This window comes from Aythya marila (assembly GCF_965140915.1).
Source record: "Aythya marila genome assembly, chromosome: 20".
NCBI classification, from domain to species: domain Eukaryota; kingdom Metazoa; phylum Chordata; class Aves; order Anseriformes; family Anatidae; genus Aythya; species Aythya marila.
In genome coordinates, this window is record NC_139061.1 from 8,614,702 (window position 1) to 8,628,616 (window position 13,915).

Genomic DNA, 13,915 nt, shown 5'->3' on the forward strand with positions numbered 1-13,915 from the left:
GCCTCCAGACAGTGCAGCCTGTGAGAAGTCTGCAGTACTGGCACTTGGGCCTCCACCAGCATATCCACCAGAGCTCGACCCTGTTCATAATCCAAAAGGAGAAAGCTTGAGGTGTGGCTGCTTTGGGGTATTTTTCGGGTTATACTTCACTCCATCGGCGAGCAAGACCATTGCGGTGGCAGCAGAAATCTGAGATCTGCGTTTGCCCCCTCAGTTCCCTGAGTGTGTGGGGAACGGTTGTGGGAAATGCGCTACCAAAAGCGTTTAGAAAGCAGGAAAAATAAATAATTTAAACCCCCCACAAAAGCCGCAGGTCCCTGTCAGGCCGCTGGAGGCCGCCGCAGCCCAGCTCTGGGGCTGGCCGGGCTGCGCGGTGCCTTGCTGTGGTCTTGCTGCAAGGTGCAGGAGGATTTTGTGGGCAGCAGGATGAGCCGACAGCAGGCTGGGGGTACTGAGGGCGCTGCAGCTCCGCTGTCAGGTGTCTTGGCGATTTTGGAGGGCAAGAAGGGCTTGAAACACCTGCGGTTCGGTTGTGGGACTGAAAATAGTAATGCTGCAAGCAGGGGAGGAAAATACCACTGTTGGTAAAGAAACCATCTCTCATCTAAAGTACCTGAAGACGTTGTTTTGTGATATCACCGAAAAAGTTTGACATACCCCTATTTTATAAGTAAAGCAAAGGCAATATCAGGTGAAGTATCTTTATTACAAGGCTAATAACATCGGTAAATAAAACTGGTAAGCACTGAGCAACTGAGATTGTTAATGGATTTTAAGTGCTACTAATTCTATTGCAGCACTAAAAATGTGGAGATACCACGAGTAATTTGATACTTTATCCCCTCAATATTGCAGTGATAGTCAAATAGCAAAAGTCAGCCCCAGTTGGTGATGCTTTGGCTCAGCCCCAGGCAGCTTCTAGTTTAAATTACAATAAAAGCTGAAACTGATGTCAGACCCAGAGCAGGGAAACGCTAGCTGTCTTGTTCAAGTTTCAAAAACAGGATGTTTGCAAATAGGTAAATGAAAAATCCTGCTCAGCTGTTCAGTTGAAACCCGAGCTGTCAAATAGGTTAGATCCAAAATTCAGACTTTTAAAATGAATGAATTTTCCAAAAGCTTAGCCCAGTGGAAGTATTCATGATGCTTATCAGGCTGCACTTCCAGAGCTTGCGACTAAATTCTGTAATGCAGAATCAATTGTGAAAATGTGACTTGCAGCTTCAATGAGAAAATAATTAGCACCTAACTAGCATTGTATTTTTTCAAACAGAAGAAAATGCTGTTAATGAAGTAGTTACCCCTAAAAAGATACCAGATTTTCTAAGGATTTTCATAAAGATTAGCACGTAGTTTTAAAAAGCAATTTTGGCTTTCATATATAGTCTTCTTCTCGTGATTTCAAAGCTGTGTGATTCCCTGGATTTCCACGGCGATACTCAACTTATATCAATGTAATTCCAATTAACCACCAAGCAAGCTTGGTTTTATCTGTACAAAATGTTCTGTTGTAATCAGCTCAATATTCTTGTAAATAACATTTTTATTAACAAACAAAACTTCTGTGCAACTCACCTTCAGGTTTGAAAACAAAACAAAAAAGCTTACATAGCAGCCTCTCTTTCATGTTGTGCGAACTTATTTTGCTGATAGTTTTTATTTTCGGTATCCTTTTGAGGAGTCTTGGTGATGTAAAGTTCAAGCAAATTTTTCACCACTTCCTGCACAGAAGTTTGTCTAGATCTTGTAAATATGGCTTCATCTAGTTCTGTGGGTCTGAAAATCTGGTGTGTTGGCTCTGGTTGCTGGCCTGAAGAGGAAGGAGGTTATCTAAGAAAAGAAGAAGCTTAAAGTAAGCCCACAAAGTAGGCTTTTGTTGCTCTGGTAGCAGACTAAGGATAACATGACAATTTCCTTCTTGAGTCTATTTCATTGCTAGCAACTACCATGGTGCTCAAGCCTTCATTAATAGGATATTTAAATTGTACTTGGCAGTACCACCAGCTTACAGGAACAAATGCCATTTTGTGGTTTAAAATCTGGTTTATACAGTCTCTTAGCTAGCTGGTGTGCGTTTCAGTAATGTGATCTGAGAGGCGTGTTTTGCTTGTGTGGAAGAAAACTACGCTTATAATGCAAGGTAGAAAGTTATCTTTCTATATATGGGATATTTTATTTTATTACAAATAATAGAAATACTGTGTTGTATCACCCATTGCTTAATGCTCTTAGTGTGCATTGGTGTCCATATATTTACTATGTAGAACAGACCATTCCCCTTGTAGTTACCCATATTTTATATGTAGTTACCTATACAATAGAATTGCTTAAAATATTCGTATAAATATTTTAAAAGGCAGTAGAATAGTAGAGCAAGAATAATCCCAGAGAGCAAATGTGTTTCAGTGAGTGTTATATGTAACTTCTGTCCCTGCCTGTGCCAAAAGGACGGATATAAAGCACAGCTTTAATAATGGTTTATACTATGACAAATTGTTGCTAACACTTAGGAAAAGCAGAGGTATGGCACACTATTTATGAACCAGAACTCCAGGGGGGAAAAAAAAAAAAAAAAAAAAGGCAGCGAGATGCCATCAGTTTATTTCGGGCTGTGTGCTGCTGGACTCTCAATTAACGTGCTCTGAGGTAATCACACCTCAAAAAACACTCTGTTTGGGCTGCGTGCAGGTGCGTACGGGCCACATCTGCTTCTACACTCGGCCACACGGGGCCTGGAGGTGCCAAAATGCTGGGGAAGGCCGGGGGGGCGCTCATGGCGGCGCCCTCTCCCCTCAGGGCCGCCCTCCCTCACGGGCCCGGGGGTAGCGGCGCCTTTAAGAGGCAGCGGCCTCTGTTTGTTGTCCCCCCCGCCGCGCTCCACGCCGGCAGCGCCAGCGCTGCTCCCATTGGCTGCCGCCGCCCCAGCTGCTGCCTGCGCGAGGCGGGCGGGACGGGGGGGGGGGAGCGAGCGATGAGCTCAGGGAGGGAGGAGGAGGCGGGCTTTTCTCTCCGCCTCCGCCCGCTGATTGGCGGCGGCAAAATGGGCTGCGGCCGGCGGCGCCCAACCGCCGGCTTGTTGCTATGTGCCAGCGGGCGGCGATTGGTCGGTGGCGGTGCCAATCGGCGGGGGGGAGCGCTTATAAAGCGGCGGTGGGAGGGCGCTGCGGGGCTGCCTGGGGCGCGTCGGCGGCCGCGCTCCGACTGCGCTGGGGCCGCGCTGCGGCGAGTGAGTGCGGCGGGGGGGGGACGGGTCGGGGACGCGCGGAGGGGCCACAGCCGCTTCCCCCCCCTCACAGACACGTCCCGGGGGCTGCTCCCTCAGGGGGGGGCCGAACCGGGCCGGGCGGGCGAGCGGCGGCCTTTGTGTGAGGCGGTTTGGGGGGGGGGCAACATGTCCGGGCAGGGGGCGGCGAGGAGGAGGAGGATGAGGATGAGGAGGAGGGGAGGAAGGCCGGCCTGTGGTGGCCCAGCAGCTGCTGAGCTCGGCGCTGTGGGACCGGCCCCCCCCCCCCCAACCTAGGCCGGGCCTTGGGGCCCCCCCCGAGCCGCCCTCAGGTGCGGGGACCCCGGTGGGGGGGGGGGGGGGCCGGGTCTCGTCCTCCCCTGCAGGGACCTGGTGTGGGGCACAAAAACCAGAGGGAGCCCGGTGAGGGTGAAGCAGCCCGCTGTGGGGCTGGGGGTGAGGTTTTAAAACTGATTTGTGCTGCCAAGGGAATGGGGATGGGTCCAAAAGCGCAGTTGGAACCACGCAGGGGAGCAGCCGGACCCCCCCCATACCCCCTCCCCACACCCATTGGGGTGAATCGGGGTGAATCCGCTCTGGGCTGCGGCCTCCAGGCACACACAGGGGCCAGGGGCAGGCTGCCGAGCTGAGGCTGGGACCCAGCACCTGCCCGCCTGGCGCTGCCATCCTCAGGGCCTGCTCCGTGCTCCAGGTGAGGATTTTCTGCTGATTCCTTTGCTGGTATCCAAGGTTTGCAGTGGGCAGCACGAGGAGGCCTCTGCCGAGCCAGGCGGTCAGAAACAGGCAGGTACGGGGAGCTGCGGGAGAGGATCCTGCCTGGAGAGGTGGTTGTGACTTCATGCTTCCACAGCGCTCCCGTTTACGTTGTTTAAGACCTCGTCGTGCCGAGCTCCACGCCTCTGCTTGCTTTTAAATGTTTGCTGTGTAATGGTCACGGTTGAACGGAGAACTAAGACGTTGGCCTTTTCTCACCGGATCCCTGTTTCTTGCCTCCTGCTGAAAAGAACAATGAGCTTTTGGTGCTTGGAAGGTAAAATTGGGAATGCTGTAGGAGGGACAAAGATATTTCTTTAATCTAGTGCTTCTTCATTTTATTATTTTTTTTTTATTTAAAATTTTAAACCTTTCCTTGCAGGTGTCTCTTTTCATGGTGCCAGGGCCTGGGAGTAGGTGGCACAGCTGTGTCAGTCATGGGGCTGCCTTGTGTCCTCTGGATTCACAGGCTTTGAATAAGTGATTTCCTTTCTTTGCTGTTTGGTGTGGGTAGTTGAGTCAGAGTTGCACTGAGGAAGGCAGCATCGCTACCTGTAAATCCACATTCCCTCAAAGGCTCCTTGACTCATGGCTGAATACCTGTTGCTGAGAGAGAATATAATTAAGGAGCTGGTCACTCTGGTGTCGATCCTGGCTGGCAGTTTAGAAGGTGGGAGCTCCTTGATCTAGTGTGCTACTACCATAGGAGCATTGCAGGGATTGCAGAGGAGAAAAAAACATTTACTTCTTGGTCTTGCATCACGGTCTTGCCTTTGACCACGTGCTTAGAAACCTCTTGAAGGTCAATAAAGCCTTTCCCTGGGTTTGGATGGTGAACTGGGAAGTCTTTGTTTGAACTTCAGAGGTCAGCTCTGAAGTGCTAGAGCAGGGGGATTGGGGAGAGATCACCAAGTGGCATTTGGAGAAATGGGGAGTTCTGTTCCCTTAGCTGCTTGGAAGCTAATCGGTGAGGCTCGAGGCAGAATTGCGAAGCTGAGTGCATTTATCGCTTTGAGACCATTGCAAAATACACGGCTTCCTTTCTCTGTGAGTTGGTCCTTCAGTTTGTTCCCTCTTTTCTGGGCTTGTTAACGCCGAGGCCTTGTCCCCCAGATCTAATCACGGTAACGAAAGGCTAAGGATAGATTTCCTTTTCCTTCCAGAAACCAAGACAAATCTATAGACGAGATCGACTTCTATGACTCATGCCAGGATTTTTCATTTCCTTAGAGCACATCTTCCTCTGGTAAATCAGCACGTCTGCTGCCGCTGCGATGCCAATTGAGCAGCCAGACCTCTTTTTCCCCAAACAAAGACTTTTTGTAGGCCTGCCTCTTTGGCGGGGGGGGTGAAATGCAGTTTTTTGGGTGGGCTGCAGGGCCTGAATCTTGCTCCTGGTCGCCCCCATCACTCCTAGCTCTAGTTCTCACTGGAGGAAGCTCAGCATCCTTTCTCTCCCATGCCTTCCTTGCCCCTTTGTTCCGTGCTTGTCTGGGCATGGCCCGCATGGTGGCCTTGCAGTTCAGGAGCCAAATGCTCCTGCCTTCTGTTTTTTCCCCCCTCTGCTCGCCCACCGCATCCTCCAGAGCTGCCCGAGAGCGCTGCCGCTCGCTGGGGCGGGATGTGTGGTGCCCGGAAGCGTCGCCGGACTGGCCAAGCCACTTAAGGCTGCAGGAAATAACGTAATTAATAAGACTTAGCTCCCCCACATCTCGTACCCGACAATCTCCAGTCACTTGACAGTGCTAATTAAAGCTAATCACGCTCCTCTGTTTTCAGTAAATAGCTATTATCCTCACTTCACTCTTGCTTTAACAAATGATAGTGCCGGGCAGCGTGAGTCAGTGGAAGTTGTGGGAATGCAACCCCTAAGAGCCGCCTTCCGGTGCCTCCACGCAGGCTTACAGCAGCCAGAGATCACTTCTGCACCTGTTCCAGCCTTGTTCCGGCGTGTTACGAGGTGGGATGTTGTGCCGAGGCCCAAAAATACACAGCTTTTCGCCTCTTACCGCAGCTGTGACTTGTACAGAACTGAGAACTGAACTCCCCGGGTCAAGCGAAGGCTATTAAAAGTTGAAAAAGCTGAGGATGCTTTGAATTTGCCCTTCAGAGAAGGTTTTGATCCTCGGAGGGGGAAGGCAGAGCTGCACTCTGGCTTCTCCTGTTTCACGTTGGCAGCCACTTTGTTAGGAGGAGAAAAATGTAGCGTGGTATGACCTAGGGATTGCACAGCTCAGCCACGGGGCTCTGGAAGATTTAAATTTCACTGATGAAGTATTACTAAAGGATGGCTCAAGCAATGTATTATTAAAAACAGATTGTCCAGCCTCGCCAAAAAAAAAAAAAGTTAATAATTAACTATAAAAAAAAATTAATGAGAATCCCAGGAACTCCCAGCTCAAGCATTTGTCAGTAGGCACGGAGCTGCGAGAGGCGAGTCAGCTCGCATGCCTTGGCAGTAACGTGCAGGCTAGTGAGGATATCCAGGAGGAACTAATGACAAAAACTGGTAGGCTAACAGCTGACTTGACCATCTCAGACTCGATTCGGTTATAAAGTATCTGTCATGTGAGCACTAGGGCTGTAAATCTTCACCTGACTTTTCTCCTGTGGCGCTAGGGCTGCTATGCCTTCAATGGAAATGCGAGCTAGAAGCACGACGGCTGAACTGCCACGGAAAGTATGCACCTCGTTAATAAAGTAGCTGTTGGGCAAAAGTGGTTCTGGAGGAGGTTGGTCAGAACTCAGCGCGTTATCCTTGGTGGTGGTCAGAAGAAGAGCTGCAGATATCGGAGCAGAAAATGGTCCTCGGGTCCTTTGGTCAGTCGGGTGGGAAGAGCTCTTCCTTCACGTCTTCAGTTGAGGCTGGTCCTAGGGCAGGGCTGGGAGGGGTGTTGCATTTAGTAGGATGCTGGATGTGCATCGTTCTGGTGGCGTTTCATATCCTTGATCCATGGCTGCGAGTGCTGCCATCACACTGAGCACGTAGTGCATTGGCAGGAAGGTGGCTACGGGCCGAAGGGCTGCATCTTGCTGTGTGTGAGCCCTTCTCTTATCTCCCTCTGGTGCATGGCCAGTGCAGATGAAGGGCTGGTAGCCCTGCGTGTGGGATGCTGGCATCAACCCTCTTAAAACATAAACGAGGAAACGGAGCCATTGGTGTTTTAAATTAGCTCAGCTTGCAGTTTGTTTATTTGTGGCACAAGTGGGGTTTGCTGGTAGGACCACAAGGGCCTGCTGGCTTGTTTCTAACCTGCTCGGGCCAACCGTGCTGCTTGTCTGCAGGATTCCTCCTGCCCTTCGGTGCATCCCCCTGGCACCTGTTGGGGCTGGAGCCAGCCGTGCCGGAGCGTGGCTGCGAAGCAGAGGTGGGCAGCTTGCAGCCAGAAAGCCTCCGGCACCGCCTGCTCTCACAGCGCAGCCTCTCCTGCATCGCCAGGATGCTGCTGCCAGGCAACTCGCGGGCGAGTGGGACGAGGATTTGGAGCAGAGGTGGCAGTCGTCCTTCTGGCACAGGCTGAGCTCCCCGTGCCGGCGCAGGCAGGCCCAGAAACGGTGACAGATTCTGAAGGCTGAAAGGTGATGTCTGCGCTAGCAGCCCTGCGTCTTTGGAGATGAAATTGTAAAAGGAGGCATTTTCTGGAAGCTTTCCAGAATGGTTTCCCTCCCTTGCCTCCCGTTGCGGTGTCGGTAGCGTGTTGGACGGGGTTGTTTTGAGCAGCGGGCTTTGTTCCGTGCTGCAGGGAGAGATGAGTTAGCATTTCTGACGCTCGATAGGTCTGAATGGCTGAGTTCAGCCCCAGGTCTGTAATAAATTCAGAAAGTTCTTGTGGTCTTCAGGTCCCTGCAGCCCACAGCAAGGAAAGAAGCATCTCTGCAGGGTCTTCAGTGACGTACCCAGCCTGTTCCTGTGATTGCCAGTCGGTTGTGAGCTGTGGCTCAGTACGGGGAAGCTTCTGCTCTGACTGCAGGCAGCCTCTGCGCTTGCTTCTGGTGCCACAGTTGCACCTGGGAGCCTGAAAATGCACTGGTGTGGATGTTGCCTAATTAAAAAAAAAAATCTGTTTAATTTTATTTAATCTCCAAATTGTCAGAAGGTAACTGAACTATGTAAAGAACAATTAAAATATATTTTTTCATAGATTACTTCGTTAATCCATAATTTATTAAAACCAGCATTGATGTCTCCAGTGATGAAGCTGGACTGACTTGGGGAGGGGATTAACCTGAAGCGAGCCTTGAAGCTTTGCTGTTTGTTCCTCCGATCGACACAACGGCAGGGACAGTTTTGGTATCAGCAGCTACCCAGCAGAACAGAAACCGATGTTCCTCCTGACAAGCTGCCTGTGGGATGTGCAGGCACGGCAGGTGCAGCGTGGCTGGCGCCGTGCCTGGCCCTGATTCACTATGGCCAGATAGGCTTTAATTGCTGTTTTCTGCCTCTTTTTGATGCCCTCTAGTGGTTACCTGGCTGTTGTCTGCGTTATGTTCTGGTGTCTTTTTGCAGCCACCCATCCAGATCCTGTTTCCCAGAACCACAAAGTGCCTCCTGCAGCTGGCGGCTGCTGTCTCCAGGGCACGGATGGGAGAGCTGAGGTCTGCAGAAACGGAGTGCCTTGCTAGGAGATGCCCAAAGGAATAAGGGGAATGAAGGATATTTCCAGCTGAAGGTGGTTTAAGTGAGAATCTCGCTCCATGCTGTATCTTTAGTGCAGTTCTGCACATGAATCTGTTGAAAGTAAAAGTAAATGCAGTCATCATTTCTCTGTTTTCCTTTCTCCATGGGCTTGCAAGGCTTGGAGAATGAGCTGAAGGAGCACAGGCAAGGAGTCCTTCCTTAGGGAAGGGCACTCATGGTTCTTGTAGCAATAATGACTTCTGATCATGCTGATACCCCTCACCAAGAGCGTTTCAGATACTGAAGAAGTAGAGGTACGTGGCTTACACCCATCTGCTTCTTCTTTCTTGGCTTTCCCAACGCTCGTCCTTTCAGTCAGGGCTTTTCACAAACACCTTACCCTGCCACCTTCAGATTCGACTTCATCTTTCCAAAGCTGTTGCAGCCCTGTGCCGAGGTGAGACCCTCCCGAAGCGCCGGCATCCTCCCTGCAGCCCCACACCACGTGCGTGCGGAGGCTCCTGGCTGTGCCAGGTGTCCCCGAGGGGTCAGCATCTGGCCTTGGGACACCGGCTCTGATTCCCCAGGGAGGATCAGCAGAGCTGGGTGTTAAACCCAGGCTCCCCTTTTAGCTTGTTGTGTTAGAGACGAGCCTTCCTCTTTCAAACTGCAGTGTGTTAAGCAGCGTGAAGGTGGCTTCCATGTCAAGAAAACCCCGATCGGTGTGCCTGCCTCAAACGTTTTGTTTAAACCGTGCTGAGACCCTGGAGCAACGCTGGCTGCTGAAGTTTGTGACCTTGTGGAAACAAAGAACTCTCCCAGCTTGATTCCCATTGTGGTATAATTAACATAACTACATCTCTGGGTCTTCCCATGGTAATGTGAAGGCACACCGAAGGAGGAAGGTTGGGCTTCCAGATGGTTTTTTTTTTTTACAGAACTACTCCAGGCAGCTCTCCCTAGCATTTAACAAACTAAAGGCTCTTATCTTAAAAAGTAAATAACCCATAAAGCTAACCCACAAACCTGCTGTTTGCCCTTCCAGAATGAACAGGAACATTTACCTCTGAGCCGCGTTGCGAATGGGTTGGTTGCAGAATTGGGCTTCACGTGTAAGAGTTCTTGTTCTGTGCTCCTGTGGTGCGTGGGCTTGTACAAACAGCAGCCTCATGGAGCTGGCATTCAGCACAGGCTTTGCCTTTCTCCTCTGGTGTTTCATGAATTACTAAAGAACTTAATGTGGAAAGTGGCTGTTGGACAGTTGAAGGGTGAAAACTGAATGAAAAAGCTGTTTGCACAGTAAAATGTTGTGTTTTTTTCTTCCTTGAGGTGTAGCAGGCTTGGCAGGGCAGCAGTGTGTGCAGGCAGTGCGTTCAGCTGATTTTCTCACCGATTGCTGCAGCAGAGGAAGTTGATAAGCTTTTTCCTAGAATCCATTCCTTTTGTCTAAGCCAGCTGTCTGATTTCTTGCAAATTAATTTATCTGTGCAAATTTCCATTGCATTGACTCAATCACCACCATTCTAGAGATAAACTTCTCCTGAATTCTGAAAGAAAAACTCTGGATTCTGTTGCAGTGGCAGATACTCATCTCTCTTAGCCTGTTAGGCACACAATCATTAAGTAATGGAAACATTTTTGTTATTTATTGTTTTAAAAAAAGGTTAATGGAGTGACTTCACAGCTGCCCACTGTCAGCGAGGCTGAGGAACATGAGCTCACCGGGCTCTGCAGAGCCAGAGGCACGGCCTAAAATCAGCCTCGTGCCTTGGCTCAGCAGCAGAATGAACGTCTGTGAGCTGTTCCGTGTGTTGTAAACCAGGTGTGTTTGCCACTAGGACAGGGAAAAAAATCCAGGTTGTTTTTTTTTTTTTTTTGCGTTGCTGAGAGCCACAGATGTTATTTGATGTATTTTGAGATGGTAATTGAGATGGATGTGGGTCCCTCCAGCCGAGTGGCTGTGTTCAGGATGGAAAAATGCCCTTCCTACTGTTTTTCCCTCCTCTCCAGCACTGCAATGAGGGCAGAGCTCTTGGTGTAGATGTGTACGTGAGCAATCTGGCTGTTGTTGGCTAGATGCTGAACATTGGCAGTCTTTTTATAAAGTATGGCTTCCGTACTGGAGTCTATATGAAGGTGTTTTATTTTATTTTATTTTATTTTTTAAGGCAGGTTCTTGCCTACCATCTTAGCTAGGTTTCCCAGCAAGGTCTTAGCTCCCAGATCTTCATGCTCTTCTCTGCCTTGAGTGAAGAGATGAGTTTGCCCTCTCAGCACGGTACCGAGAACAGCAATTGCACTTCATCATAATCTGTGCTCAGATACTATCTGACTTGAATTTTTGTGTCCTGTTGCAAAAGGTCAGGTGCTTTTACTGATGGTGACTGTGTTGTGAGGTCAAGTAAATGGATGCTCATCAAATGCTTCTGCAGAAAGCTGTGTGCAGCTGGTGTGTGCACGTCTCCGTGTCTCTGAGAGAGCCCAGTCGCAGTATTTCCTCCCTCCCTCCCTGTTCCAGGACACCGATGCCTGGGAAGCCTGGCCAGAGGGGTCAGCAAACACCAAATGGGCATTGCTCCCGTGGTACCTGCCTGGGCATCGTTTGTGTCTCTGGCTTTGGGGCTGCCCGTGGGCTGCTTCCTCAGGCTGCCCTCTTGCCTGAAGAGGAGCAGTTTAGTTCCGAGCGAGCCCTTCTGTGTCAGGATGGACCTTGCGGAGCTCTCCCTGTAAGTTTAATCGGAGGAGGTTAATCAGATTAACGAGTGTTGGCAAAGAGCTTTAAGGATGGGAAGTGCTGTGGAAGTGCTGACGGCTACGATCAGACAGATAAGCGTTATCAGCGCTTTGCAGGATGAGTAAGAATCCTTTTCCCATTCGACTGAGAGGTTTCTGTAGAGGAGAAGAAAAATATTTCAGGGGGAAAAAACCCAACCAAAGCACCCAGCTTTCCTGCTGGCTTAGCAGCCTCTGCCTCCTGGCGAGCGCTGGGCTTGGTACCGCGCTGATGGGGCCAGGGTGAGTCCACGACAGCTCTCCAGCCTGCAGGAGCTCTGCTGGAAAGCTGCAGGCGCTGCTGGCTCTCGAGGGATGTCCAGCTGGCAGGAGGCTTGGCAGGTAACGTGAAGTCCCTCAATCTTGTTACTCGGCAGTGATGAACGGACTCGGGAGAGGCGTTGGAAAGGGGGCTCTGTGCAAGGTGCCCTGGTGCCAAGGGGACGAGTTGGTGGGGTTTTTATCTGCACGTGTCTGACAGTGCTCCCGCGTGGGGCTTTCCTGCAGGCAGTAATGGGCTCGCAGCCTGATTTGTGTTGCTCGTGCAGTCTGTCTGGGGCTGCTCTGTCTCGGTGAGGTACTTCTGGCTGCTGCTGGGCCGAAAAGCAGCTCCGCGTGCCGCAGCTCTGCAGGACTGCCTCCTAGCACAGCTCTCCTAGCTCCTGCCTTCAGCTCCCTGATAGATTTCCTGATTTCCACCCTGCTGTTTGACGCCTGTCCCTTTAGCAAGCCCGAGCCACATTTGCTTAGACCAGTCCAAGTCTGTCCGTGCTCTGCTGTGTCCCTGGAGCTCGGCGCATCGCTGGCACCTCGTCTGGGACAGCCCAGCTCAGTGTGCGAGCTGCAAGGAGCTGGGCTCATGGCTTGGTGACCTGGGCTGGCGTTAGCCTTACCTGGAAGATGGTCGGATACACTTCAGGCAAGTTATTCGTACCAGCTAGAGACCAACTGTCAGCTCCTGCACCTTTCTGTTACCTCACCTGAGAAATTCCCGCTGCAGGTCAGGTGCAGGTTGGTTTTCTTTTTTATTTTAGGATAGGGGTGGTTGCAGCATTTGATACACAAAATGCAGACTTGGGAACTGAACAGAATCACATCTTTTATGCGAAGGAAATCCTCCTGGGAGGAGCAGCCAGAGCCCGTGATTAATTTCTAGAGCGTGTGTGCACGCTGGGTGTCAAGTGCTTCCCTCGTTCCACTGCTGACCCCATTCCTGGAGGGAACACCGATACCTGCTGAGGAGAGAGGGGTGATCTGAAACCTGATTTCTGACAGAAAAGAGCCAAGCTTGAGCTACCTAGCAGGCTGTCAGGTAATGCTGGATAGCAAAGAGTTTTTCCAACCTGAAGAGAATTTTGAGCCGTCTGCTGCCGTCAGGGTGGACCTGGAGGCTGCTCCTGGCTGTGAGTGCCCTCAGACGGTCTGAGAGGGAAAACAAAATACTGGAGTGCGGTTTGTAGAGCGGCTGCTGCCCTCGGAGCTTGCTGCAGGTTCAAAAAAGGTGAGCGTGGTGAAGTAATCCTCCGTTTCCCAGGTGGAAACTGGGGCGGCGTGGAGAGAAAAGGGCTCCTGGCTTCCCTCCGGGCTCCGGTCCCGGCTGCCTCCAGCTGACAGAGCCCAGCTCCTCCGAGGGCTGCTGGAGCTGGACGTGTGCTGCTCCCCAGAGGGGTCCGGGAGGCCAGGGGTGATGAAAACGATCTTCTGTAGCATCTTTGTGCCTCTGCAGCTCTTCTAAATCCATTAAGTGTTGGGAGAACGAATGGAGGTGTAGGGGGTTGAGCGGCAGAAGATGGTGGAGAGGAGCGGGGCGATGAGGGCAGCCAGCCCGTCAGCAGCTGAGCTGTGGATACAGCCCTGTCCTCCTGGGTCTGATCTGCAGGCTGTGTCCGTGTCCGTGTCCCCTGGCTGCTCCTGTCCCTTTGGCTTCCTCTGGGCACTCGGTCCCCCCGCCGGCCAGGAGGCAGCCGCAGCTCACCGCGTCTCTGCTCTGTTCCCAACGCAGGTCCTGTGCCAGCTCCTCCGTCCCCTCCGGCTGAATCTCTTCCTCTGAAGCTGTCCCCAGCGTGTGGAGCCTGCCCCACACCCGCCACCTGCCAAACCACGGCCTTTACCTGTGTCTTTCGGTGTTTCCCGTGCGACCCCTCCTGCGGCAGCGCCTCCTGGGCCACCCCGGAGTTCACGCAGCGCTCGGTGGCTCCAATGGTGAAGATGACAAGGTCCAAGACTTTCCAGGCGTATCTGCCTTCGTGCCACAGGACCTACAGCTGCATTCACTGCAGGGCTCATCTGGCTAACCACGATGAACTCATTTCCAAGGTACGTGCCTGACCTCACCCCGCGCGCCGGTGGCAGTCGCTGTGCCAGCACCCGGCCTTCGCTGCTGCGGTTTTTGCTTGGAAAATGGGCTCTTAGCCTAGAGGATCTAAGGGTGAGCTGCTGCTTTTGTTAAAAGTCAATTCCAGAACAGCCCCAGAGGACAGGTTTCCTCACGGGTGGTCTGTCTCTTGCTGTGATGCCAGCTGTAAATG

General features: G+C 51.6%; 1 protein-coding gene across 1 annotated transcript in view; it reads left to right on the plus strand.

The window, feature by feature from the left end:
- The first annotated feature begins 3,188 nt into the window (after positions 1–3,188).
- Positions 3,189–13,915, plus strand: part of YPEL2 (yippee like 2) — a 30,561-nt gene continuing 19,834 nt past the window's right edge. Inside the window, exons 1-2 of the mRNA XM_082776066.1 lie at positions 3,189–3,226; positions 13,390–13,703. Of these exons, the coding sequence (XP_082632192.1) occupies positions 13,587–13,703 (117 nt within the window). The 5' untranslated portion in view covers positions 3,189–3,226; positions 13,390–13,586. The remainder of the gene's footprint in view (positions 3,227–13,389; positions 13,704–13,915) is intronic.